The sequence below is a fragment of the Euleptes europaea genome, chromosome 1 (assembly GCF_029931775.1).
Source record: "Euleptes europaea isolate rEulEur1 chromosome 1, rEulEur1.hap1, whole genome shotgun sequence".
Taxonomy (NCBI): Eukaryota; Metazoa; Chordata; class Lepidosauria; order Squamata; family Sphaerodactylidae; genus Euleptes; species Euleptes europaea.
This window is the reverse complement of record NC_079312.1, coordinates 145952918-145979648: the sequence shown is the minus strand read 5'-3', so window position 1 is coordinate 145979648 and position 26731 is coordinate 145952918. Positions and strand designations below refer to the sequence as shown.

Below are 26731 nucleotides of genomic sequence, written 5' to 3'. Positions count from 1 at the left end.
TTTCCTAGAGTCTGATAGTGAAGCTTGTGTAGGTACAAAAGAGCTGGTTGCCCTTTTCACCTGACTTTTCAGTATTCCTGATACTTTTCAATAAATGTTCCCATCGCTTACCAACTTCTGCATGTAGCTCATACAGGGTGTGTGTGTGTGTGTGTGTGTGTGTGTGTGTGCAAAGTGATGTCAAGTCACAGCTGACTTATAGCAACCCCTGGTGGGGTTTTCAAGGCACGTGAATTAAAAGAGGTGGTTTGCCACTGCTTTCCTCTGCAGAGTCTTCCTTGATCGTCTCCCTTCCAAGTACTGACTCAGCTTAGCTTCCAATATCTGACAAGATCAGGCTACACTATACCATTCCACACCCCTCAATGTGTGTACAAGTATGCTTATGAAAAAAAAGAGGAGTCTCCAGGTTGCACACTCCCTCAAATGCTGGCATCTGATCAGCCAGGAAGGCTGCATCACGAGCATAGAAGGGGAGGCAGCAAATGGAGCACAAAGGTTGCTGCGGTGATAATGAGTTCCCTGAGTGTGGCAGCGAGATGGGGGGGGGTGCCAACAGAAATGATGGACACATGAGTTAGCTAATCAGAATGAGTAGCCTATCCCAAGATTACGTTCAGCTGTGCCTGGGACTCCATACTGGGATTCCTAGCCAGCTTGAATCTGCACTTTTGGGTGTGGTGTAGTGGTTAGAAAGGGACTGCAAGAATTGTGTTCAAATCCTGTCACAATCTCTCAGCCTCATCTACCTCACAAGGTTGTTGCTGTGAGGATCAAATGATGTGATAAACAAAAAAGTGCTATGCCTTTCTTTACTGTCCCCCGAGCTGATATTGATTCTAGGGAAGCTGGGTGGATCCTAATTCCCTATATGATGTCTTGTTCCTGGTGTGGGAATGATGGCTTGTAGTCTGGCCTCTTCTTCCTTTTTTGCTGCAGCTCAGCATGCTGTTGGCCAAAAGGAGAGATTTGTCTTCTTGTCAGCTTAGTAAGATCCAAACACAAAACCCTTGATTGTGACACAGGTGTCTTTCCCCAATGATATCTCTGAGAAATTACCATGTGTATGTTATGGGAAGATGATAAATACATAAAAATTAGAGAAGAAAAATTAGGCTGTTTATTGATTAATGGAACATTACATCGTGTTTAAAAGTCCAGATATACAGATATTTTAAAAATCCAAGGAATATTCTATGCAATTTCATCACATACAGCTTTTTGCTGTTAAAATATTGATTGTGACAATCAATAGCCCATAGATTATTACCCCTTCTTTCTCATTTATGTGGAAATAAATGATGTTGCCTGACACAGCCCAGAACGTATTAAAAGACACTATGCAGCTCCTGGTAAGAAAGTGAAGGACCTGGGGCAACAGCTTGTGTTTTCATCAGTTCTTCCTGTTGAAGGTCGTGGCTTAGGAAGGGAAAGAAGAATACTACAAATTAATGACTGGCTGCATAGATGGTGTTGTCAAGAAAGGTTTGGAGTTTTGGACAATGGCTTCCACTTACAAGATGAAACTTCTATCGGGGGATGGTTTGCACCTCAAGAGGGTAAGAAATGATGTGTTTGGTGAGAGCCTTTCATACCTGATAAGGAGGGCTTTAAACTAAATCCTATGGGGGACCGAGACAAAAACTTAATGCATGCGAGGAAACATCAACTCGCGGGTAAGTACAGAAACAAAACCCTTGGGACACAGAAACAAAAACCGGGGAGGGGCCATGGCTCAGTGGTAGAGCATCTGCTTGGCATGCAGAAGGTCCCAGGTTCAATCCCCGGCATCTCCAGTTCAAGGGACTAGGCAGGTAGGTGATGTGAAAGATTCCTGCCTAGGTCCCTGGAGAGCCGCTGCCGGTCTGAGTACAGTACTGACTTTGATGGACCAAGGGTCTGATTCAGTATAAGGCAGCTTCAAGTGTGCAATAACCATGGATTCCAATGTCTGCCCACTAATGCGAAGAGTAAGGGAAACAAGCAGGAAGAACTTGAAGCCCTAATACAAGAAGGGGATTTTGACTTAATAGGCATTACTGAAACTTGGTGGAATATCACTCACAATTGGAATATTATGATTGAAGGATACAACTTGTTTAAAAGGGGTATACAGCTAGGAAGGGTGGAGGAGTGGCATTATATATCAAAGGTATGTATACTTGAATCATAGAAACAGAGTTGGAAGGGACCACCAGGGTCACCTAGTCCAACCCTCTGCACAAAGCAGGAAATTCTCAACTACCTCCCCCGACACACCCAGTGACTTCTAGTCCATGCTCAGAAGATGGCCAAGATGCTCTTCCTCTCATGATCTGCCTAAGATCATAGAATCAGCATTGCTGATAGGTGGCCATCTAGCCTCTGCTTAAAAACCTCCAGGGAAGGAGAGCTTACCACCTCCTGAGGAAGCCTGCTCCACTGAGGAAACACTCAAACTGTTAGAAAATTCTTCCTGTCTAGACGGAAACCTTTTCAATTTAATTTCAACCTGTTGGTTCTGGTCCAACCTGCTGGGGCAACAGAAAGCAACTCGGCACCATCCGCTATATGACAGCCCTTCAAGTACTTGAAGATGGTTATCATATCACCTCTCAGTCTTCTCCTCTTCAGGCTAAATATACCCAGCTCCTTCAACCTTTCCTCATAGGACTTGGTCTTCAGAACCCTCGCCATCTTTGTTGCCCTCCTCTGGACACGTTCCAGCTTGTCTACATGCTTCTTAAATTGTGGTGTCCAAAACTGAACACAATACTTTAGGTGAGGTCTAACCAGAGTAGAGTACACCGATATCATCACTTCACGTGATCTGGACACTATACTTCTGTTGATACAGCCCAAGATCGCATTTGCCTTTTTAGCTACCGCATCACACTGCTGACTCATGTTAGAATCATAGAATCATAGAGTTGGAAGGGACCACCAGGGCCATCAAGTCCAACCCCCTGCACAATGCAGGAAATTCACAACTACCTCCCCCCTCCACACCCCTAGTGACCAGAAGATGGCCAAGATGCCCTCCCTCTCATCATCTGCCTAAGGTCACAGAATCAGCATTGCTGACAGATGGCCATCTAACCTCTTCTTAAAAACCTCCAGGGAAGGAGAGCTTACCATCTCCAGAGGAAGCCTGTTCCACTGAGGAACAGCTCTAACTGTTAAAAAATTCTTCCTAATGTCTAGATGGAAACTCTTTTGATTTAATTTCAACCCGTTGGTTCTGGTCCGACCTTCTTAAGCAACAGAGAACAACTCGGCACCCTCCTCTATATGACAGCCCTTCAAGTACTTGAACATGGTTATCATATCCCCTCTCAGTCTTCTCCTCTTCAGGCTAAACATACCCAGCTCCTTCAACCTTTCCTCATAGGACTTAGTCTCCAGACCCCTCACCATCTTTGTTGCCCTTCTCTGGACACGTTCCAGCTTGTCTACATCCTTCTTAAACTGTGGTGCCCAAAACTGAACACAGTACTCTAGTTGAGCTCTAACCAGAGCAGAGTAAAACGATACCATCACTTCGCGTGATCTGGACACTATACTTCTGTTGATGCAGCCCAAGACTGTGTTTGCCTTTTTAGTTACAGCATCACACTGCTGACTCATGTTCAGTGTTTGGTCTACTAAGACCCCAAGACCCTTTTCGCACACACTACTGCTAAGACAAGTCTCTCCCATCCTATAATTATGCATTTGATTTTTCCTACCCAAATGCAGAACTTTACATTTATCTTTGTTGAAATGCATTTTATTAGTTTTAGCCCAATCCTCCAGCCTGTCAAGATCTTCCTGTATCCTGGCTGGTCTTCTATTGTATTTGCGACCCCTCCCAATTTAGTATTATCTGCACATTTAATAAGCACCCCCTCTATTCCTTCATCCAAATCATTTAAAGATATTGAACAACACAGGGCCCAGGACAGATCCCTGGGGCACTGTCACTTCTCTCTAAGTGGATGAGGAACCATTAACAAGCACTCTTTGGGTGTGATATGTCAACCAGTTACAGATCCACTGAACAGTAATAGGATCTAAATCACATTTCCCCAATTTGTCAACAAGAATATAATGGGGAACCTTATCAAAAGCCTTACTGAAATCAAGATAAACTATCTCTACTGCATTCCCCTTATCCAGCAAGGTAGTAACTTTCTCAAAAAAAGAAGATGAGATTAGTCTGATATGACTTGTTCTTGAGAAACCTGTGCTGGCTCTTAGTAATCAGATCCATTTTTTCGAAATGCTTAAGGACTGACTAATGATTTGTTCGAAAACTTTTCCCGATATACATGTCAAGCTGATGGGTTGGTATTTACCCAGATCCTTCTTTTTCCCCTTCTTGAAGATGGGGACATTTGCCCACCTCCAATCTTCTGACACCTCACCTGTTCTCCAAGAATTCTCAAAAATAATGGACAGAGGCTCAGAAATTACATCTACAAGTTCTTTGAGTACCCTTCGATGCAATTCATCTGGCCCTGTGGACTTTGTTTCATTTAAAGAAACTTGGTGTTTGTGCACTACCCCAAGGCCGATTTTAGGCTGCAACTTCCTTCCCTCATCATGTGTTCTGTTTATGCCATGTTGAGCACCGATTCCCTTGCAAGAAAAGACTGAGGAAAAGTAGGAATTGAGAAGTTCCGCCCTCTCTTCATCTCCTGTTACAATTTTACTTTCTGGTCCCCATAATGGGCTTATCATGTCCTTGCCAGTCTCAAGATAGCAACGCTAATTACAACCCTAGGCTTTTGGATCCAATGGAATATTTACACAGATGGAACAACTTCTTCCTGTGGAAAATTGCTATCTTGCTTCCCACTACAGCCCCACATTCTCTTTCTGGGGGTCCCCTGCCCCCCAAGGACTGGCATTTCAGGAGGGAAATGGGAGGGAAGCAAGAAAGTCATGCTCTATGGGCAGAAACTGTTCCATCTGTGGAAATACTGGGTTGGATTCTAATCCCCAGTTGTCATCTGACCATGAAATAGGACCTTCCATCTTCTAGCCCCTCCATATATGATGTTAGAGAGAGGGAAGGCTACGGGAAATATAGTGGAAGTCATTGAAAGGTCCAAGCTAGGGTTGCCAGCAGGCCTGGAAAACAAAATGTTCTGTCCCTTTAATAGAGGATTTATGCATGGAAATGGGCACCTTAACCTTTTCATGGCATTGAAGTAAACAACATCATCTAGTAAGTAACATCCCATTAAGCCTCTGTTAAAGAGACAGAACATTTTTTTCTCCAGGCAGTTGGCAACCCTACCCTCAAGACATGTTTACAGCATTACTCATAACACATATTACTCGTGCAGGAGGGCAAAATATGGATAAGGAAGGGGAAATTTTTAAGCTTCTCCCATCTGCACTGTGCTGGAAAGGAAACCTTCATTGACTCAGCATTGAAAGGCCAAAGCATTGCCTAAATTAAGTCCCAACATTCTACCCAACCAAGCCCCATGCTGGCAGGTGCGCTCCATCTATAACTGATTGATCCCACAGTTCAGTGGTAAGTCCAAGTCATACAGTACCTGACCAGCAGTCTGGCTTTCTCCCCTCATGTAGATGTGAATGTCCCAGCCAAGCCACACCCATATAGAGGAGGAACTTAAACAACATCAACTGCAGCTGCCAGGGTAGCCATGACAGCCTCCAGATGGTCATGGTAAATATAGGCTATGACACCACCATGATTTGCCCAGCGATCGGCACCCACGGCACCCTCTTCTGGCTTGTTGTAGGTCAGTTCAGGCAGCGAGTCACGCTGGCCAGCACGCCAAGCACGCAATGCCCCTGCAAGATCAGCGATGCCTCCACCAAGGGCCCGAAGGATTGCATGGGGGCCGCACGAATCCCACTTGAAGGTGCTGCCCTCTGAGAGCACATAGGCATCTGCAAATCCCAGGGCCACACACAGCATCTTGTACCCAGCACCAGAGGCAAAGTAGAACTGCTCGCCATACAGGGGTGCCAGGGCCTTCTGCAGCACCACTTTCTCATTGCTGCTCAGCACCACACGAGGGGGAGCCTGAGGCAGGGGCTGGCTTAGCGAGCTCAGGTTGGTGTTTCCATAGGAGATGCCCCAGTGGTATCTGCTGTGCCATCTGTAGGAAAAAGAAAGAGACTGGGAGGGGTGGCTGGGACTTGGCTGAAGTAGCTGTGCTTTCTTCCTCAGCAAGATCTTAATATTGGCACGAATATGGAGCAGTGTGGTGGTTATCAGAGCGGCACTGATGGAAAGCAGAAATTCAAGACAGCAATGCACCGTGTGCACCCCTAGAAGTGTTCCAAACATTCCTGAAGCAATAATTTACAAATCAAACAGGCCTGAGTTAATCTAATTTTAGAGTTAGTAGTAATAGGTGGGCCCTGACCTGGATGGCCCAGGCTAGCCTGATCCCGTCAGATCTCAGAAACTAAGCAGGGTCAGCCCTGGTTAGTATTTGGATGGGAGACCACCAAGGAATACCAGGGTTGCTGTGCAGAGGAAGGCATTGGCAAACCACCTCTGTTAGTCTCTTGCCATGAAACCCCCCCCAAAAGGGGTCGCCATAAGTCGGCTGCAACTTGAAGGCACTTTACACACACACAGTAATAGGTGGACATTCTCAATCTTGCTTGGGTCTGACAATACTCAGTAAAAGTCCTTTTCCTCTTAAAAATGGAGAATGCTCAGAAAAGGGCAGTCCCTCTCCGCCTCCTGGGAAAACAACCAGGGCCCCTGTCCCAGTTCTAGTGCCTAGCACACTACCACAGCAGAGTTTTAGGCACCAGAGTGGGGTGGGGCAAGAGAGACACAGAGAAAGTCAGAGAGCTGCTGCTGCTGCTGTTGTGGGGAAAGTGTAGAGGACCTAAAGAGACATACAAACTGTTGATATTGCAAGGCTATCAGATCAGTTTGACAGGTTGCAGGTAGATCAGATGGATCTGTGATGATGCAACAAGCCTGGAAACTCCCTGGAGAGCTAGAGGGAGCTGGCCAGATCAGGTTATGACCAGTAGGCTGATGCAATGTATGAGCAAGTCAGACTGACAAAGCATCTTCTGTGATTGGTGCTTGAGACTGTAATGTGTATATAATGGAGTGAAACTGAAGCTCAGTGTGGGATGCTATGAGTGAAAAGGAGTGTAAGGAGTTCTTGGTTTATTTTACAGTGCATAGATATAATACAACACTTTTCTAAGTAGCAAGGGGTTTTCGGGTGGTGTTTTCCTGGACTGACTGCATAATCCGCTGGCAATCCGCGTCACAAACAAGGTGATAGTTAAGGATGAGAGCGAGGAGCTCTTCTCTAGCTTGCACTAAAATCTGAAGACAAACTCAGAGCTGTGATGTTTACTAGGCAGAGAAAGTGAGCATGAGATGCTAATGAGCATTATATTCTGAGCTGAGGAATGACAATTCACTGATGTCACTACGCAGAAGTCAGCTTAGTCCAATAAAAACTACCAAACACATTTTGCTGCTCTTCTTTGTCCACAGCTACTGCACAGAATGCAGATTTCCATTCACCATCTTCAATGCATATTCATGAAGAATCATTGGTATTTGCCTAACTTCAGAATAAAATATACTCAAATGATGCTGGAACCTCTACACTAAAGCATCAGAAACATTCTGAACAAAACAGAACTCAAATTCAAAGCATCTTTTTACCTCGAGTATTTTATCTCACCTCCATGGAGAACAGGGATGTTTCTCCCTTCCTCTGTGAAGTAAATTAAGCTGAGTGAGAGAAAATAGCCCAGGGTCACCCAGCAAGCTTTATGATCTGTCTCCCAGATCCTAGCCCAGATATTACAACACACTGGCTCTCTGTTATCAGAGTAGGTTCTCAGAAAATATTGCTTTTATATTGTTAATCTCAATGATCTGATGATCATTTAAGTTCCTACTTGCTTGAAACAACCACAAGAGCAACCATTGTGCCTATCATAGTCTTCATTTGAGTTAATACTGAATACCTTGACTGGAGCTAGGGAGAACTTGCCTTTCCTATCAGGATTAGGAACTTTCTCAGAAAGTTAAGGAAATTCCTCATCATTCCCCATACTTTCTTTCTCTTGAGAGTCTGGAAGATGTCTAGCTAATCACATTTCTAATTGGCACCTGCTATTTCTCCTATGAACTCAAAAAGGCATATAAACATTGTGAGCTCTTTACTCTGGGCTGCATGCCAAAGTCGCAAGCGCATTGCTCGTGCTTGGTATGCAGACAGAATATATTCCTTATTAATCTTATTATACTATGCAGTATTGGGTTTTCTTGGGTTATAACTGCTATGCAGGCTAGCCTGATCTCGTCAGATCTCAGAAGCTAAGCAGGGTCAGCCCTGGTTAGTATTTGGATGGAAGACCAGGGTTGCTGTGCAGAGGAAGGCACTGGCAAGCCATCTGTTAGTCTCTTGCCATGAAAACCCCCAAAGGGGTCACCGTAAGTCGGCTGCGACTTGAAGGCACTTTACACACACACACACCTGCTATGCATGCTTCTTTTTAATGTGTTATATGGTATAATAAATGGCTTTAGATTGTTCAATTCTCTCTCTCTCTGGATCTGGACATCCAGCCACTCACTCCATCCCGCCTACAAACTCTGGGGAAACCTGGAGATCCAGGAAACTTTCCTGGACTCAGGATTCCTGCAATTTTTCTTCTCAGGAACTTGAGTGGTTTCCTCTCCTGAAGGGCATCATCTCCCACCACAGTATCACTGGCATCCTATAATTCCATTCTGCACCACAATTAATTCAGCTGTGTGAGATCTTTATGGGGACTCTGCCCATTTGAATGGAATCACTGTGTGTATCCTGCATTCCCTTTAAAAGTTTTATATGCTTCCTCAGTGGCCCTCTGCACATGTTCTGCTGACAGAATATGTACTTTCTACTATCCCCCTCCCCTAAACGCAGGTGATTTCCAGTTGTAGAATACTGTGCTCCAGGGCTTAGGGGGTCCTCATTTTTCAAAGGACCTTTGGATTCCTCATTGGAATTGTCAGTCAAGCAGCTCTCTGGTCTCTTAGAAACAGACCCAGCACTTAAAAAGGAGGAACTACCACCAAACGGCTGCCTTCTGTGTTCATTGCTTCCTTGACTCTCTACAATGCGAGGATTAAAGGCCACCCAGCTGGCACCCGTGGGGGGATAGTTAACCTGGTCAATATACAACAGAGTGTGGTTACCTATGCTCTGGTAGTTGTTCCTGGAAAAATGGCTCATTGATGATACCTAGAACAGGTTCACCTGAGTGCCGGTTGTATACCCCTATTAGCACCAAGGCTGACTGTAGTCCTGATGGGTAGATGCCATCCACAGGCACCACATCTCCACAGCCACGGATGTACTGATTGGTGGAATCTGAGGAAAGGAAGAACTTGTGAAACTGATGTCTTTCATCCAGGCTTAGTAACAGAGTAGTTGTCAGCACTGGCTGATGCACAGGTTTGCACACTGGAAACTATATCAGTTTCACAGAGGGAGGACTGCAAGAGCTATGTCTTTAAGGCTCCCAATCCCATGCATCATAGCATGGTGGTAAGAGCACATGACTTGAATGCTGAAAATCTAAAATTCAATCTTTTTTATCTCCAGCTAAAGGACAATTTCACACATTATATAGCATCAAACCATGTTTTCAAACATCTTTTTGTTTCATTCACATATTTACATTTTTAGAGGTACGCTTAAAAACCAGTTATATATACACCTAAAAAAACAAAACAGAATATGTGAAGAGGTCCTTTAAAGGCATGGAGGTAGAATGTTTAGTAAAGACCTCTCTGCCTGAGAGATGAAAGAACCACTGCAAGTCCAATAATATAACACTGGATGTGACTGACCAAAAGCAGTCACAACAGATTCAAGAATCTAAAAAAGGGGGTAGAATATTACTGCTTAGTCAATCAGGTCACATTGCCAGCTGTGGGAAGCCAAACACTGCAAACTTAAAATCCTCAGGTATACAAAGGTGGGGTGGGTGGCACTTTATGGCACTGGGACATTGGTATCCTGATATATCAATGAATAAATGAAAAAAAAAATTAAAACATGGCTGCTCGTCATGGTGACTTCTCCCCCAGGGAGAAAGTGTGGAGTTGATGCCTGACCATATGGCTGGGAAAAATACAGGGAAATTGTGAAGGAAAAAGCCCTCTGTGTGGAAGCGCTGTTGCCTATAATTAATCAGCAGGTTTCATAGCAATGAGGAAAACAGTGAATTGTCTGTGTATAGAAGCAATCCAAAAGTCTATCCTGTCATAAAGCAATTCCTATCTTATTTCATTACCTTACCTATGGGGTCAATCCACATAGCCATTTTCTCAGTGGAGACTGTCACAGTCACACCATCCAGTGCTGGGTCAGAAAGCACCATCTCCTGGTGAATAGCAGCTGCCAGCAGTTCTGCAGCTGTCTGGTTCTGATCCAGGACTTTTTGAAGCAGTGCAGCTGTTTCTGTTTGGGTGGAACATACCTGCACCACCACAGTCTCTCCTAAAAGGCAAATAGATTTCAATAACTCTGGAAAACTTCTCGTACGCTCTGTATTATGAAAGCAGATGTCTCCCTATGTTCTAAGCCAGAATGAGAAACTGGGATGGTAAGTCAGACATGAACTTTATTTGACCTATCAAATTTTAATTAAAGTGTGGTTTAAAAAATGCGGACAATTTTGCTGAAAAGAAACAATGAGTTTCCATCTCTGATTCACAAAACATGTTGTGAAATTGTTCATGCACATACTGGAATTTCTGAAGATTACTGCCAAACTGCCTCTTAAGACAAATTTTGAGGAAGGATATTCATCCCTGCTTCCAAAATGGTAATCTTATACCATCCAAGTACACATACTGCATACCTGTAAAACCCTTACTGCTGGGTGACACCAGCTTCATCATCATAGGCAACCCAACCCAATTTGGCTTCTGTTGACTTTGTAGCTGGCATACCACCAAACATTAATTTCCGTCTTTGCTAATATAAGGACTATCATTTTTTAAAACTTTTGCTCTTTGCCTTATAAGGCACCAGTGTTCTCCCATTAGCACTCGCGACTACTTCAAATTACTGTTGGTTCTTGTATTTTCAAAGGAAAAGCTGCCACAGTGTCTCTGTCACATTATCGATGGATGCAATCAAGACCCTTTTTTACACAGCAGAGCCTAACCTAATTGTGTATATAATACCTGTTTCATTCTAAAGTCTTGTTACTTTCTTATTATGCCCCAAAATGTTCTGTTTCCTCCACCATTTAAAATTTTGCTTATCTTATGGTCTAAAGAATTTTCAAAGGAACATAAAAGCTTGTTCACATTTTATAATGTTTTTGTTGGTCCTAATTAAAATATTACCCTTCTGTTGTTTTTGGACTTAGTAGCATCTAAATTCCATTGAAACCAGCAGGGGGCAAATTAATTGCAAGTCAAGTCCTACTAATTTCAATGGAACAGAAACATGACCAAGTTTTTTTTCTGGATTGGGACCAATCAATAAGCTACAACAGAAAATGAATTAGCCACTAATGCAAGCAATAAACGCTTTTAGGAAAAGAAAGCCTTCTAAAGACATATAATGTAGGGCAATAGAGGATCTTAGAATTCTTAGAATGTATGACCAGGGCCTTTTCTGGCAATTTTATTGCCGTGCAGACTTTCATGGGGGCAGGTGACCCTTAATACATTCAACTCATAGGTCATGATAAAGTATGTTGATAAAATTAGCGTTCAAACTGATTTAGCAAAAGAATTGCACTGTACGAGCCACAATGTGTGGGGAGCCCCACTGACAATGCTGTCCTATGCAGACTTACTCCAGTCTAAGCCCACTGATTGCAGTGGGTTCAGTAGCCTGGAGGAAATCTGCATAGGACTGCTCTGTCAGAGCACTGACTGGATGAAAAATCCTCTTAGACAGAGATTCAGAAATAAGAAATGACTAGCAGAGGAATGGTTTCCAAAACGTTTTCCAGGGAAGCTTATCAGGGTACCTAAAGAAGATCAATAATGTAGACAGTTTCCTAAGACAGGTGGTTTCATCACCTCTACCAGTCTTGCCTCGAAATGTACAAACTCACTGAGGTGTGTTCTATGGCATGCACTCAACTCACATGGGACAACTGCAAAGCCTAGCTAATACCCTGCCTGAACAGATAGTACTTCCTAAAACTTTTACCTAGAATCCTTTGCAATGTGCAGGAGTTTCTTGGCAGACAAGCTGATCAAGAAAGTGGTCCCTTAAGATAGAAGTTTTTTTTTTGGGGGGGGGGGGAACAGATGAGCAAGGAAATATTAGACAGAGTAACCATAGTGCATTTTAGGAAAACATTTGTGGAAGAAGTTGGGTTTGCAGGAGAAGGAAGTGGTTTGGGAAATGGAAAAGAGAAGATTATTTCAAGCATAGGGTAAGCCAGAATATGCAGAAGAAAAATGAAAATAGCTGATCTAGTAAAATCAGCTGTGAGTAGGTTTTAAGGGAAAACCTCCAGGTAGTTGCTGGAGATCTCCTGCTATTACAACTGATCTCCAGCCAATAGAGATCAGTTCACCTGGATAAAATGGCCACTTTGGCAATTGGACTCTATGGCATTGAAGTCCCTCCCCAAACCCTGCCCTCTTCAGGCTCCGCCCAAAAACCTCCTGCCAGTGGCGAACCCTAGCTGTGAGTTTGAGATAGATGGGCAAGGATTCGATAGAGACCTGATGGATGTTTGTCTCCTCTCCCACCCAACACTTCAGGGCCCCTGTCACTCACCAAGGCCATTTTCAAACTTGTTGGACTCCTCACCACGAATATAGGCTTGTAACTCTGGAAACTGGTGGTAGCATCACCGGAGGTAGAAAAGATGGAACAGTGAAACAAGAGTGATGGAAACAGTCATACTGATTAGTTTTACCCAAGCCACAATTATTCTGAGCTCACAGTTCTCAACAGCCCCTTCCCATCTGTGGGTCAAATAAATCTTGACCATAACCTCTAGGCTACTGACTGGCAATTAATTTGGAATTAACCAAGGGCTGAAGAGCCAACAGCACTTTTGCAGCTCAGTGACTCGATCCCATACAAGGCAAATAGTTCTTTTAGGCTCCATTGGGGAGGAATGGAAAAAAAGAGGCTTCAGCCTATTCAGGCTGCCCAAGAGGACTAGTCCTACCCACCCTGTGTGAGTAACAAGTGAGGTTGTCATAGTTACCCCTTTTTGCTCCTCAGCTGTTTGGCCTTTTGAGTAGGTTTGCCAACGGGCTTGGAGAAAAGTGCCCTGTCCCTTTAACAGAGGCTTAATGCATAGAAAAAGACAACATAAGCTTGTCATAGCATGGAGTTAAATAACATCCCACTGAGCACCTATTAAAGGGACAGGCAGTTGTGAGTGAGAAACAAATCAAGAAATAATCAAAGTGGCTGGAGAGGAGCTAGGGAAGATCCTGCTAGTTAGCAGCAGCTAATGGCCAAACTAGACATGATGGCATCCTCGTGGTCACCACAAGGATGTTGCTGCCATTTAAAAACACCTCAAGGGCCCAATCCTGATTGGGCCTACAGCATGGCACTCTTCCTCCCCCCCCCCCCCCAATGCCTTTTCAAGTGCTGAAACAGCCACGGAGGAGCCAGGCATTTTGCCTCTTGGTAAGGTACTAGGAGGAGACAGGAATACCTCAGCCTGCCATGCTGCAGCAGGCAGAAAGATCGAGCTCTCACAGCCCGATTTTAACAAAATTTTTTGTTTTGCCCTTTGTATATAGAGACTAGAAATAAATTTCTTGCTCATATTTCAAAGGGTATAAATTCTTCCATGGTGGAGAAATTAGTTTCCTTCTTTCTGATTTGGATGTTTCTTACAGAGTGGCACATTTTGCCTAGATAGCCAAGGAAATATGGGCTACAGCTGTTTTTAAAAGCTACTTTAATCATATATAGTGAAGGTGTTAATGCATTTTTTAATCTGTTTTAAGAGTTCTTAACATTTCTATCCTTTATTTTTTTTAGGTGTTTATGACCTTTTTGTGTCCCCTAATTGTAATGGCCTTTAGCCTTATACCATAAATGCTAAACATACAAGATAAAATGGTGTTGGCTTCCTCGAGGCAACCACAAGGATCCTGAAATGTCTAGTTTTGCCCTATGTAACACCTTGCTGAGTTTGTTTTCCTCCCTGCACACAGGTATTTGAAGCCTGGGTGTGCCCAAAGGTACGAGCCCTTGGATTCTTAGCCTGAGGCTTGGAGTCTACAGATGGACAGAAGATCAGTTCTTGGAGCGAAAAGACCCTCTTAGGAACTGGAAGCCCCCCCCCCAGCCTTGTTGTTTGTTGCTGTACTTGTTTTTCTCTATATATTATTAGTCACTTTATTTTATTATATTTATACCTCACCCTTTCCTGACTACAGTCAGGCTCAGGGTGGCTACCAACAACAACAAAAACAACATCAACAACTCAATATAAATACACTTACTAAAATTTAAAACCTTATACATGCTAAAATTCAAAAAGGTGCCCTAATAATCAACAATAAGGGATGATCAAATGGGAAAGGATGGAGAAAAAGGTAAGGGAAACAAAAAACAACAACAGCTAATACATACGGAAGAATAAATAAACATAGGGGTAAGGGTAGGGAGGCCAGCTGCGATGTAACTGTTTCTGCCTCAAGCATAGGTGTGGAGGAACATCTCAGTCTTACAGGCCCTGCAGAACTGAGCCAGGTCCTGCAGGGCCTGGGTCTCACTTGGTAGAGAGTTCCACCATGCTGGGGCCAGAGCTGAAAAAGCTCTGGTCCTGGTTGAGGATAGCTGGACGCCAGTAAGTTGTTACTAGCTGAGTGCAAAGCTCTATGGGGGGTATTGGGAGAGGCAGTACCACAGGTGTGATGGCCCCAGACCGTTTAGGGCTTTAAAGGTTAAAACCAAAACCTTGAACCTGATCTGGTATTCAACTTGGAGCCAGTGCAGTTGGTGGAGTACCAGTTGGATATGTACTGTGTATGGGGTCCCCGTAAGAACCCTTGCCGCTGCATTCTGGACCAGCTGAAGTTTCTGGGGCAGTCTCAAGGGTAGCCCTGCACAGAGCAAGTTATAGTAGTCTAGCCTAGAGGTGACCATCGCATGGATCACTGTGGCTAGGTCGGGGTGAGACAGGCAGGACACCAGCTGCCTGACCTGCTGGAGATGGAAGAATGCTACTCTGGCAGTATTTGTGACCTAGGCCTCCATTGAAAGGGAGGCATCCAGGATCACACCCAGGCTCCAGACAGTTTGCGGTGGTGTTAGCTGCACCCCGTCCAACATCAAAAGCTGGTGTCACAATCCCAGGTCTCTCCGGCCCAGCCACAGGACCTCTGTCTTTGATGGATTAGGTTTCAGCTGACTCTGCTTCAACTATTTCACCACAGCCACTAGGCACCTGGCCAATGTATCTGGGACGGTATCTGGCTGGCCATCCATCAACAGATACAGCTGGGTGTCATCCATATATTGGTGACAACCCAGCCCGAAACTCTGGAGTAGCTGGGCAAGGGGTCTCATATAGATGTTAAATAACATTGGGGAGAGGATCCCATTGAGGAGAAAAGCAGAATACAAATATACAAAATAAGTAAACAAACTGGAGAAGCAAATGTATAGAAAAGGAGAACTCTTCTAGAGCCTCTGCTGCTGTTCATAGGGGGTGGAGGGGAAGGCTTGTTTTAAACACAGCCTTGGCTGAGGCCAGGGCACTAACCCATGGGACTTCGCACAGTTAAACTGGACTACTATCAGTTGCTGATATGAATGGATGTGAAAGGAAAGTCCAGAGCTGTTCGACACATATAATAGGAAAATGGAACGTGAGAAGTATGAATCAAGGTAAACTTGAAATCATAAAATAAGAAATTGAACTTTTAAACATTGCAATCCTGGGAGTGAGCAAACTAAAGTGGACTGGATTAGGACATTTTCAGTCAGAAAATTACTAAGTTTTTTACTCTGGAAATTAAAAACACAGAAGAAACAGAGTTGCTCCGATAGTGAAGCGAGATGTAGCGCAAGCAGTTAGGGGCTATAATGCAAACTCTGACTTGATTAATGTCAATCAGACTTAATGGAAAGCCTATCAATATAGCCATCATTCAAGTTTACGCCCCAACTGCAGATGCTGAAGAGAAAGAAATTGAAAGCTTTTATGCAAGCATCTAGGAAGAAACTACTCGTACATCTAAACAAGATGTGCTGATAATCATAGGTGACTGGAATACAAAAGTAGGAAACAAAGTAGAATCAAATACAGTAGAAAATTTGGCCTAGACGTACAAAATTAAGCAGGAGAGTGACTCATAGAATTCTGTAAAGATGATTCTCATGGGGAGATGATTCCGATGCAAACCTGGGAGAAATTGTGGAAAAGAGACATTAAGTTTACTGGATCACAAGCTGTAAAAGAAAACTGGTATAAGATGTTCTACAGATGGCATTATGCACCGAAAGATCTGCAGAAGATGTACAAAGCAAATCAGGCAAATTGTTGGAAATGCTCTGATACAGAAGGGACATATTTCCACTAATGGTGAACATGCAAGAAGTACAAACTTTTTGGGAAATGATACATAAAAAAACACAAGACCTAATGAAAACCAGTTTTCAACCAGAAGCCAAATATTTCTTATTGGGTATTAGTCCAACTCAGATTTCACCCAATCAAAGAGAGCTGTACCAATATGCAACAACAGCAGCGAGATTGTTATTGGTGCAAAAATGGAAAGATAAGGAGAAATCAGACTTAAAGATGTGGATTATAAAAATGCATGAATATGCAATGATGTCAAAACTCTCCACCATGCTACATCATGAGATGATCGAAGAGCACAAGCAGAAATGGAAATCTTTTTATGATAAATATGATAGTTCATAAGTATATACTTTAGTTAGTGTTATGAAATTTGTGATTGTTCTTTTCAATAGATTAAAGGGTAACATTAAAAATATCAAAAATATTAGAGAATCGATGTACGAGTGAGATAACAGTAATAATAGAAGAAAAAAGAATATGATAGAGATAATGATGAAGAAAGCCCGTACGCCGGTGAAATAGAAATGAGAATGAATGTAGTCCGATTACCCCTTTCCCTATTCCCCTTTTCCCATGTCTTGTAACAAAAATAAAAAACTTTAAAAAAAAGAATTCTGTGAAGACAAAAATTTGTTCATTGTGAACTCGTCCATGTATACAATCATCTGTTCACAATGAACATCACTGGATGGCCAATACAGAAATCGAACAGTTCACATAACTGGAAACAGAAGGTGGACAAGCTCTACTTTCTCTGCTAAAACAAGACCAGAAGCTGGTTGTGATGTAGACCATGAATTGTTAATATTGAAAATTAGAATAAAGCTGAAGAAAAACACTAGAACATTCACAATGCCAAAATACAATCTAAGCAATATTTCCGAAGCGTTTAAAGACCATCTTACAGAACAGATTTGCATTACCAAATTCAAGTGAATGTGAAACAGAACTATGGGTTAAAACAATAAATATTATTGTCATGAGTCAGCCTGCAGAGACCTCCTCTGATGAAGAGGAAATAGAAGCCAGAACAGAGGGACATCCTCAGGCAGAAGTCCCACAGGAACAACCACAGGGCCTACAGCCTGCCAGAATAGAGGATCAGTCAAAGTCAGGAGATGACTCACCATGCCTGCAGCCTGCCAGCTCAAGGACTCCAGTTGAACCTGACACCTTGCAACATGCAGTGTCTCCAGAGGCCTCGCCAAGGCCACTGGAGCAGAGAAGAAAACAGGTTCGTCTGGCAATGCAGCAGAGACGGCAGAGTGCTAGACTGAAGGCTTTACAGAGGAACCTCCCCAGTAGCAGTGATGAGGAAGAGCAGGGCTGAAGCACCACCTGTGAACTCAGCCTCATCAGCATCAGCTGGCTCTGCTACAGCAGCAGGGGAAGGGATTTAAGCCATCAGTTAGGCTTGGCTGTTGTGCAAGCAACTTGTCACCAACCTCTTTGTGTACCGGCCTTGTTTCCCTGCTATCCTTTGGATTCCTGGTATCCTGACTTCTTGGACTGGCTCTGACTAACGCCTTGGACTTCCCTTGCCTGTATTGCTATCTTGGACACTGCCTTCACTGTGAATGACCTTGGACTGTTCCCCAGACTACGCTTACAACCCTCGCTCCTCGCCTGCACCACGACAATTATCAAGGAAGAATGTGCAAAGACTATTCTTTGTAGCCAAAAGAAAGGAAAAGCCTCGATGGATGACCAATGGAAAATCTTAACATTGCTAAAAGGTAGACGAGAAGCAAAAGTAAAAGGTGACAGAAATAGAATCAGAAGTCTAAAATGCAGTATTCCAATGCCTTGCTTGTAGAGACAAAGAGAACTATTATAATTACCAGTGTAAAGACATAGAAGAGAACAACAGAAAAGGAAGATCAAGAAATCTGTTCTACAAGATCCAAGATATCGAAGGGAAATTTAAACCATAGCTAGGGATGCTGAAAGATCAAACCAGAAACTCATTCGCTGATCAAGACAAAATAAAGAAAAGATGGGAACAATATACTGAACACAACATTGAAGAGATAGAAGGATGACGGATTCCTTCAATTTTGAAGAACCTGCAATTTTAGAAAGTAAAGTGAAAGCTGCTCTCAAAGCAATTGGGAGAAACAAATCACCAGGTGTAGACGGGATATCAATAGAGTTATTTCAAGCCACAGAAACAGAGTCCATCAAAATCTTAACAACGATAAGCCAAAAATAAGAAAAACAAAACAGTGGCCCACAGACTGGAAATGCTCACTCAATTACGAAAAAGGAGATGTCAAAGATTGCAGCAACTATCAGATTATCACATTAATTTCTCACACGAGTAAAGCGATGCTCAAAATCTTACAACAAAGACTGGTACCATAGATGGAACACAAAATGCCAGATGTTCAAGCTAGATTCAGAAAAGGAAGAGTCACCAGAGACTGTGTTGCAAATTTACATTGGTTACTGGAGCACATGAGAAAATTTCAGAAGGAAATCAGTTTGTTTCATAGATTACAGCAAAACATTTGACTGTGTGGATCATGAAAAGTTATAGTTGGTTTTAAAAGAAATGAGCGTGCTACAATATCTCATTATTTTAATGTGCAACTTGTATTCAGGACAAAAGGCTACTGTTAGGACAGAATATGGAGAAACAAAATAGTTTCCAATTGGCAAAGGTGTCAGACCAGGATTATTTTATCTCCCTGTCTCTTCAATCTATATATAAAACATATTATAAAGAAAACTGGATTAGATTTGGAAGAAGGTGGAATGAAATTTGGTGGAAGGAACATGGAGATATGCAGATGACACCACATTACTAGCAGAAAATAGTAAAGACTTTAAATGACTACTGATAAAGGTTAAAGTCAAAAGTGCCAAAGCAGGATAACAGCTGAACATCAAGAAGACAAAAATAAGGACTACTAGGGAATTACACAACTTTAAGGCTGATGATGAAGAAATTGAAATTGTTCAAAATTTTCTATTTCTTGGCTCAATTATCAGCTAAAAGGGAGATTGCAACCAAGAAATCAGAAGGAGATGGTGACTGGGAAGGGCAGCCATGAAGAGCTAGAAAAGATCCTTAACTGTAAGGATAGCACTGGTGACCAAGATCAAGATAATTTTTACCACAGTATTTCCTATTACTATCTTTGGGTGTGAACGTTGGACAGTGAAGAAAGCTGGCAGGAAGAAAGTAGATTCCTTTGAAATGTAATGTTAGAGGAGAGTTTCATTGATACCATGGAAAACCAAAAAGACAAATAAGTGGATTCTGGATCCAGTCAGCCCTGACCTGGATAGCCCAAGCTAGCCTGAACTCATTAGATTTCAGAATCTAAGCAGGGTCAGCCCTGAATAGTGTTTGGATGGGAGACCATCATGGAAGTCCAGGGTCGTGATGCAGAGGCAGGCAATGGCAAACCACCTCTGAGGTCTCTTGTCTTGAAAATCATATGGGGTCGTGATAAGTCAGCTGTGACTTGACAGCACTTTCCACTACCACCAGATCAAATCAAGCCTGAACTCTCTCTAGAAGCTAAAATGACCAAACTGAGGCTATCGTACTTTGGTCACATTATGAGAAGACAAGACTCACTGGAAAAGACAATACCAGGAAAAGCTGAAGGTGGCAGGAAAAGAGGAAGATCCAACAAGAGATGGATTGACTCAATCAAGGAAGCCACTGCCCTCAGTCTGCAAGACCTGAGCAAGGCTGTTAATGATAGGATGTTCTGGATGTCATTAGTTCATAGGGTTGCCATAAGTTGGAAGAGACTTGACGACACATAACACACACTCACTATCTGTGCAAAGCAGAACTTGTTTAGCATGCCAGCACAACACCTACCAAGTCTACGGTCCAGTGACATGTTAACTAAGCAGTTTTGCACGGGTAACAGTCTGGCTTAAAGCAGACATGTGAAGTGCCAAGGGACTTTGCCTCAGCCAGCATCACCTTGAAATTAAGCCGGAAACAGGGAGAGAGAAAGCAGAATCCAGCAAGAATTAGGATGATTTCCCAGGCTGCCACATGCTTATCTCCAGGCTTGTTCAGTGTGGGTAACTTTTTGACAAATCATGTTGATTTTTCCTTTTAACACATTTGCATGGTTTAATGACTGTAAAATACTCTTTTTTACTCTTCCTTCTTTACTCTTCCTCAGAGCCTAGGCCAACTTGTACTCCTTTGCTTGTTACTAGATCCTTTTCTCCACTCTACAACTTCGGGGAAGCAATTCTGTCTACAGGCAGCCCCTCTGATGAAGTACAGTAGTTAAGCGACTGAGGGCTGAGCCAGCATCCCCACGTCAAATCTCAACTCTACCAAAAATATTCAATGTCATCTTAGCCAAGACTCCTATACTCTCATTTGAAATATGGGGACTCATACTGGCCTTCTTTATAGGGTTGTTGTAAGTATTACTGAAATAATATTTGTGAAGCGTTTTTAATGTACTATATAAATGAGAAGCTGCTTCTGAGGTACAATATTATTAGTACCTTATATGAAGCTGCCTTACACCAAATCAGACCCTTGGTCTATCAAGGTCAATATTGTCCACTTTGACTGGTGTCAGTTCTCCAGCGCCCCAGGCCCAGGTCAGTCCCATCACCTCCTACCAGACCCTTTTTTAACTGAGATGCTGGGGACTGAACCTGCAACCTTCTGCATACAAAGGAGATACTCTACCGCTGAACTATAATGCCACTTGGTCTTACCTACTTTTCTAGTAGCAGAAGGTTTTGTCCCTGACTGCATCTTCTTATTCAGTAACTTTAGTCTATATGTTGGTGCAGTTGAGGGTAAGTGAAATTGGAAGGAGCAACCACTGAGGCTTAGAGTGTGGAAAACAGTCTGGGTGCAATCACCTCTAGCCCTAGCCCCTTCTCTGGCCTATAATTGCCAGACATTGCTTTATTCTTTTCCCTAGTGTCTCTTTCCCTGGTAGATTACCTCCTTCCCCACATCATGCTTGATGACCTCTTGGATCAGCACATCTGCCAAGGTCTTGAAATCCTGCAGGAACTTCTTGTTCTTGTCTGCGCCCTTCTTCTCCTCAATGAGCAAGCTGAAGAGTGCCTCCTCCTGGCGACACAGCTGGGCAATGTTGGCAGCTTTCTCCGAGGCAGCAAGTAGGCTCTTCAGAAGAGCTGCCATAGTGTGCGGCAGAAGTTGGAGGACGGCTGTGATGGGAGGGGGAGGGGGAAGAAACAGGCAATCAAACAGTGAAGAATCCCATTATTATTCCCACCCTCTCATCATAAACCTTATTTCAGCCTATTGGTGAGAGAAACTGGAACCAGCAAATTATGCAGGAGACACTGCAGCCACGAGGCTTTGCCATCTCTTGCAGCCTATTTCCTTAAAACATTTGTATCCCATCTTTCCCCCAAAGGTTGCCCCCAGGCAGCCCAGAAAAAGTTGCAAGAGCATCAAAACATCAATTCACACTGAAACTTGCAACTAACAACAACTGTGGCTCAGTTACAAAGAATTTGCTTTGCATGTAGACAGTCCTGGGTCCAATCCCTGAGCCATTGCAAGTCAGAATAAGCAACACTGACCTTGATATGTGGCCACTTTGCTTGTTCAAAAAACCCAAAAACCTGCCAGACCCAGCCTCCATCATTATTCTCTATGATCCCAAATAGCAATAGCATATCTTCTCACTTGGAACCACTTGATATTTGTTCCTTACTAGAAAGAAACCTGTTAAGGAAATGTTTGTTTCCCGTGTTATTGTTTAATTGCTGCAGTGTAAGCCAGTTTAAAAAAGAACTAGGAAGATACAATTCCACTTAAGGATTAAAAAATCAGCAGGATGAAGAACTGTGCAGCATACTATTTTTAATGTGGTGGTGAGGAAAGGTTTACCGTTTGGATGCCATACAACTCCCCCCACCCATTAAAGGAAAAATCTGGAATAATGTATTGGAAGGGTGCCTGAGATGTTGGACTTGAGACTATGTCAGTACCGTAGCAGTTCTCTGGGAGCCACATTTTGTGAGTTCTCTGAAAATCCTTCCCACCTGTTTCCTGTAACTGGCACTTCCATCATACAGCTACGGGGAGATGCAGTGGTGCATGCTGCTCTGCCCTGATACTGCCCTATGCTTGGCCCATCTATTCTCCTAGTAGGATACCTTTCAACTGTACATGCAAGAATCACATTTTTTGGCTTGAAGAGCCTTTTTGTAGCTTAATATAGAAATACCGTCAATCATTGCAATCCCATTATAAAAGAGTAAAATATTAGTCTTGTTAGGATGAAACTGGGAGCAGAGTTCTAGAGCTAACTCTTGGCTGCCCCTGCTCTGGATCAGACGCAAGACAGACCAATTGAACGTTATACTGTCCAATGGGAATTGTAGCCCTTTTGGTCTACCATAGCAAAATAAACAAAGCAGTCTGCTCGCTGGGATCTGGGGTGTGGAGGAGGGGATGCTTTTCGAATCAAAGCACAGAATTCTTCCTTCGGAGATGTCCATCAAAGAGGAGGGGGGGCACTGATCCTTTAAGCACCCTTGAGCGTGTTTTGGGGAGGGCCATTGAGCCAGGCCACAGTGGTTTTGGCGGTGGTTCTCTTTCGTGGGAATTCCCCCAATGAATAATTTGGTGCTTAGTTTGGGACTTGCTCCCAGGGGAAGTGCCTCTTGTGTGTTAAGTGCCGTCAAGTCGCTTCTGACTCATGGCGACCCTATGAATGAAAGTCCTCCAAAATGTCCTATCTTTGACAGCCTTGCTCAGATCTTGCAAATTGAAGGCTGTGGCTTCCTTTATTGAGTCAATCCATCTCTTGTTGGGTCTTCCTCTTTTCCTGCTGCCCTCAACTTTTCCTATCATGACGGTCTTTTCCAGTGACTCTTGTCGGCTCATGACGTGGCCAAAATACGATAGCCTCAGTTTAGTCATTCTAGCTTCTAGGGTCAGTTCAGGCTTGATTTGATCTGTAACCCACTGATTTGTTTTTTTGGCAGTCCACGGAATCCGTAACACTCTCCTCCAACACCACATTTCAAAGGAATCTATTTTCTTCCAATCAGCTTTCTTCACTGTCCAGCTTTCACACCCATACATAGTAATAGGGAATACGATGGCATGAATTAATCTAGTCTTGGTGGCCAGTGACACATCCTTACACTTCAAAATCTTTTCTAGCTCCTTCATGGCTGCCGTTCCCGGTCTCAATCTCCTTCTGATTTCTTGGCTGCAGTCTCCCTTTTGGTTGATGGTGGAGGCAAGGAATAGAAAGTTTTGAACAATTTCAGTTTCCTCATTGTAAACCTTAAAGTTGTGTCATTCTCCTGTAGTCATTACTTTTGTCTTCTTGATGTTCAGCTGTAGTCCTGCTTTGGCACCTTCTCTTTTAACTTTCAGCAGTAGTCCTTTCAAATCTTCACTATTTTCTGCCAACAATGCAGTGTCATCAGCAGATCTCAAATTATTAATGTCCCTCCCTCCAATTTTCACTCCCCCTTCATCTAAATCTAATCCAGCTTTCCTAATTATATGTTCTGCATATAGATTGAAGAGACAGGGAGATAAAATACATCCTTGTCTGTAGGATTGCACTATCAAACGTGCATTGTCGGCATCTTTCCTCCTCCAAGCATGGGGGGCGGGGGGTGGGGGTGGGCTGGAGATATGAAAGTGGCAGAGCAACCGGCAGCACTCCACGCGCCCCAGCCGCCAAACAAACTCGCCACGTCAACGGCCCCATCAGGCCTCTCCCAAGTTGTGTTGGAGCGCGTTTCTCCTGCTGCCGCCGCCGCCGCGTCATTGGTGGCGGCTTCCGTTTCTCCCCACTCTGGGCCAGGCAGAGCCACAGTCCTCCACGGGCAGGGCGGCCAACCTCCAGGGAAATAGCAGGAGCTCTCCAGCCGATGGAGATCAGTTCCCCGGGAGAAAAATGGCCGCTTGGGCAATTGGACTCTACGGCGTGGAAGTCCCTCCCCAAGCCCCGCCGGTTGCAAAGAGGGACCTGGCAACCCTCTCCATCCGACTGACCGGGCCGAGCTACAGGGAAGCGAAAATGATGGCCGCCCGCCGGCGACGCCCTCCTTACCAACCGCCGTTTTCTGGATCGCAGCTGGCGGGTCACTGACGGCGCGCGGCCTCCTTACGTCCCGCCCGGCAAGGAGGCGGCCTCCCCCGTCTAGCCTGGCCGCCGCCTGCCCCGGGGGGTTCCACGCTCGGCCTCCTTCAGTGGGCGTGGAAATAGCAGCCCAGGCGGCGGTTTGGTCGGCGTTTCCAACGTTTTCGTTAGATGGGGGGGGGGGCTGAAAACGGACGCAGAACTCTTTCCAGAGCGTTGCCAGCCTCCAGGGGGCGGCTGGAGATCTCCTGGGATGACAACCGATCTCCAGGCGATAGAGATCCGTCCGCCTGGAAAAAATGGCCGCTTTGGAAGGCGGACTCTAGGGCACCTCCCCTTCCCAAATCCACCGTCCTTAGGCTCCACCCCCCAAAATCTCCAGGTGTTTCCCAACCCGGAGCTATCGAAAAGGTTTGCTTTAGAGTGTGTCAGTCTTAGCTCCCTCGCAGGAGCTCGATCTATCCCCGCCCGTTTCTACTGTTTTATTTTTTTTGCCGGCAAGTCCCAACTGACTTATGGCGGCACCGTAGGGTTTTCAAGGCAAGAGACGTCCGGAGGTGGTTTGCCATTGGCTGCCTCCTCTGCATAGCGAGCCTGGTATTCCTTGGAGGAGCTCCCATTCAAATACTAGCCAGGATCGACCCTGCTTAACCTCTGAGATCAGGCTAGCCTGGGCCAGCCAGGTCAGGGGAGACAAGGATATACAATACAGTAAGAAAACACAAGTCCTGACCTGGATGGCCCAGGCTAGCCTGATCTCGTCAGATCTCGGAAGCTAAGCAGGGTCAGCCCTGGTTAGTATTTGGATGGGAGACCACCGAGGAAGTCCAGGGTTGCTGTGCAGAGGAAGGCACCGGCAAACCACCTCTGTTAGTCTCCTGCCATGAAAACCCCCAAAAGGGGTCGCCAAGAAAACACAAAGGTATAATTCTGTATAGAGGTTTACCCAGAGGGAGAAAAAACCGCAACAGTTTAACACAGCCTTCTCTTCCAGTTTTCATTTGCACATGCGGTGCAGAAAAATAAAGCAAAATGAGGATTGCGTTCTGATTTTACTTTGGGACCCATAAGGCTCCTAATAGCTTCTTTCTATAGAAAAATAGACCCTGTATGTCTGGGAAAAGTGAGAAGTTACCATTGGCCACAGGCGCTGAATGGCATCACGCTATCCCTTGACGTCCCACTGTCACGAAACCCCTGGATACTATACATTGGAAGCGAAGAGTGGGAAAACAGTTTAATGTTTAGACAGAAATAGCCAATACCAATTGCCATGGCGTGCTTCTCGAAGCTTTTTCAGTCTCTAGGAGGTTGCTCCCTTCGTGTTCTATTATTAAGAGGAGGCTGAAACACTAACGGGATTTTCTTCCGGCATAAACTTTCCTTGACCAGAGGTCACCTCTTCAGTTGAAACGAGTAGACCGCCACTATGCAATCTGTAATGAGGACCCACTCCGGGCAGGCGTCTGCTTTGTTTATTTTGCTGCCGTAGACCAAAAGGGCTGCAGTTCCCATTGGACAGTATAACGTTCGATTGGTAACCGGATATGTCGATACAATTTCAAAGAGATAGAAGACCATTCCTGAAGCGTCAGCCCTTCCCTGCCGTAGCCTCTTTTACTGGCGGAAGTGCGTCAAGACGGAAGTACAGACTATGTTGGAGCGACAACGGTAGGCGTGTGCCCTTTTCTGGGTGCGGTGGGCAGCGCTGGGGAGTATGGAGGCGGTAAGTGAGACGCCTTGTCACCCACCTGTTTAACAGGAAGACGGACTGCTGCGGATCTCCCTTTCCTTTGCGCCTCCCCTGTCCCTCTTTTTGAACGGAGAGTTAGGAATTGTTTCAACGTGGCTTTTCCTACGTGGGATGATGGTGGGGCGGGCGTGCTGTATGCCTTTGGGGCACATCCACAGCATCATACTATTTAACGTTTATATAGTGCTTTCACTGTTCAAAAAGTTTTTCATACGTTGTCTTGTTGCCATCCTTGCAACAGCCTTACAAGGTAGACCGATGGTATTCTCCCCAACCCCCATTGCAGAGTGGCCAAGGCTAAGAGAGAGTGGCTTGCCTGAGGCTATCTAGTAAGTTCATAGCAACGTTAACA

General features: G+C 44.3%; 1 protein-coding gene across 1 annotated transcript; it reads right to left on the bottom strand.

Moving 5' to 3' along the window:
- Positions 1-5547: 5547 nt before the first annotated feature.
- INPP1 (inositol polyphosphate-1-phosphatase) lies at positions 5548-24619 on the bottom strand. Its single transcript, XM_056863574.1, has 6 exons — positions 24597-24619; positions 21485-21714; positions 12747-12807; positions 10290-10490; positions 9182-9356; positions 5548-6101 (listed from the first exon to the last, which is right to left on the bottom strand). Exons 2-6 carry the CDS (start codon positions 21686-21688, stop codon positions 5606-5608), a joined length of 1137 nt encoding a protein of 378 aa, XP_056719552.1. The 5' UTR covers positions 21689-21714; positions 24597-24619; the 3' UTR covers positions 5548-5605.
- Positions 24620-26731: the final 2112 nt, after the last annotated feature.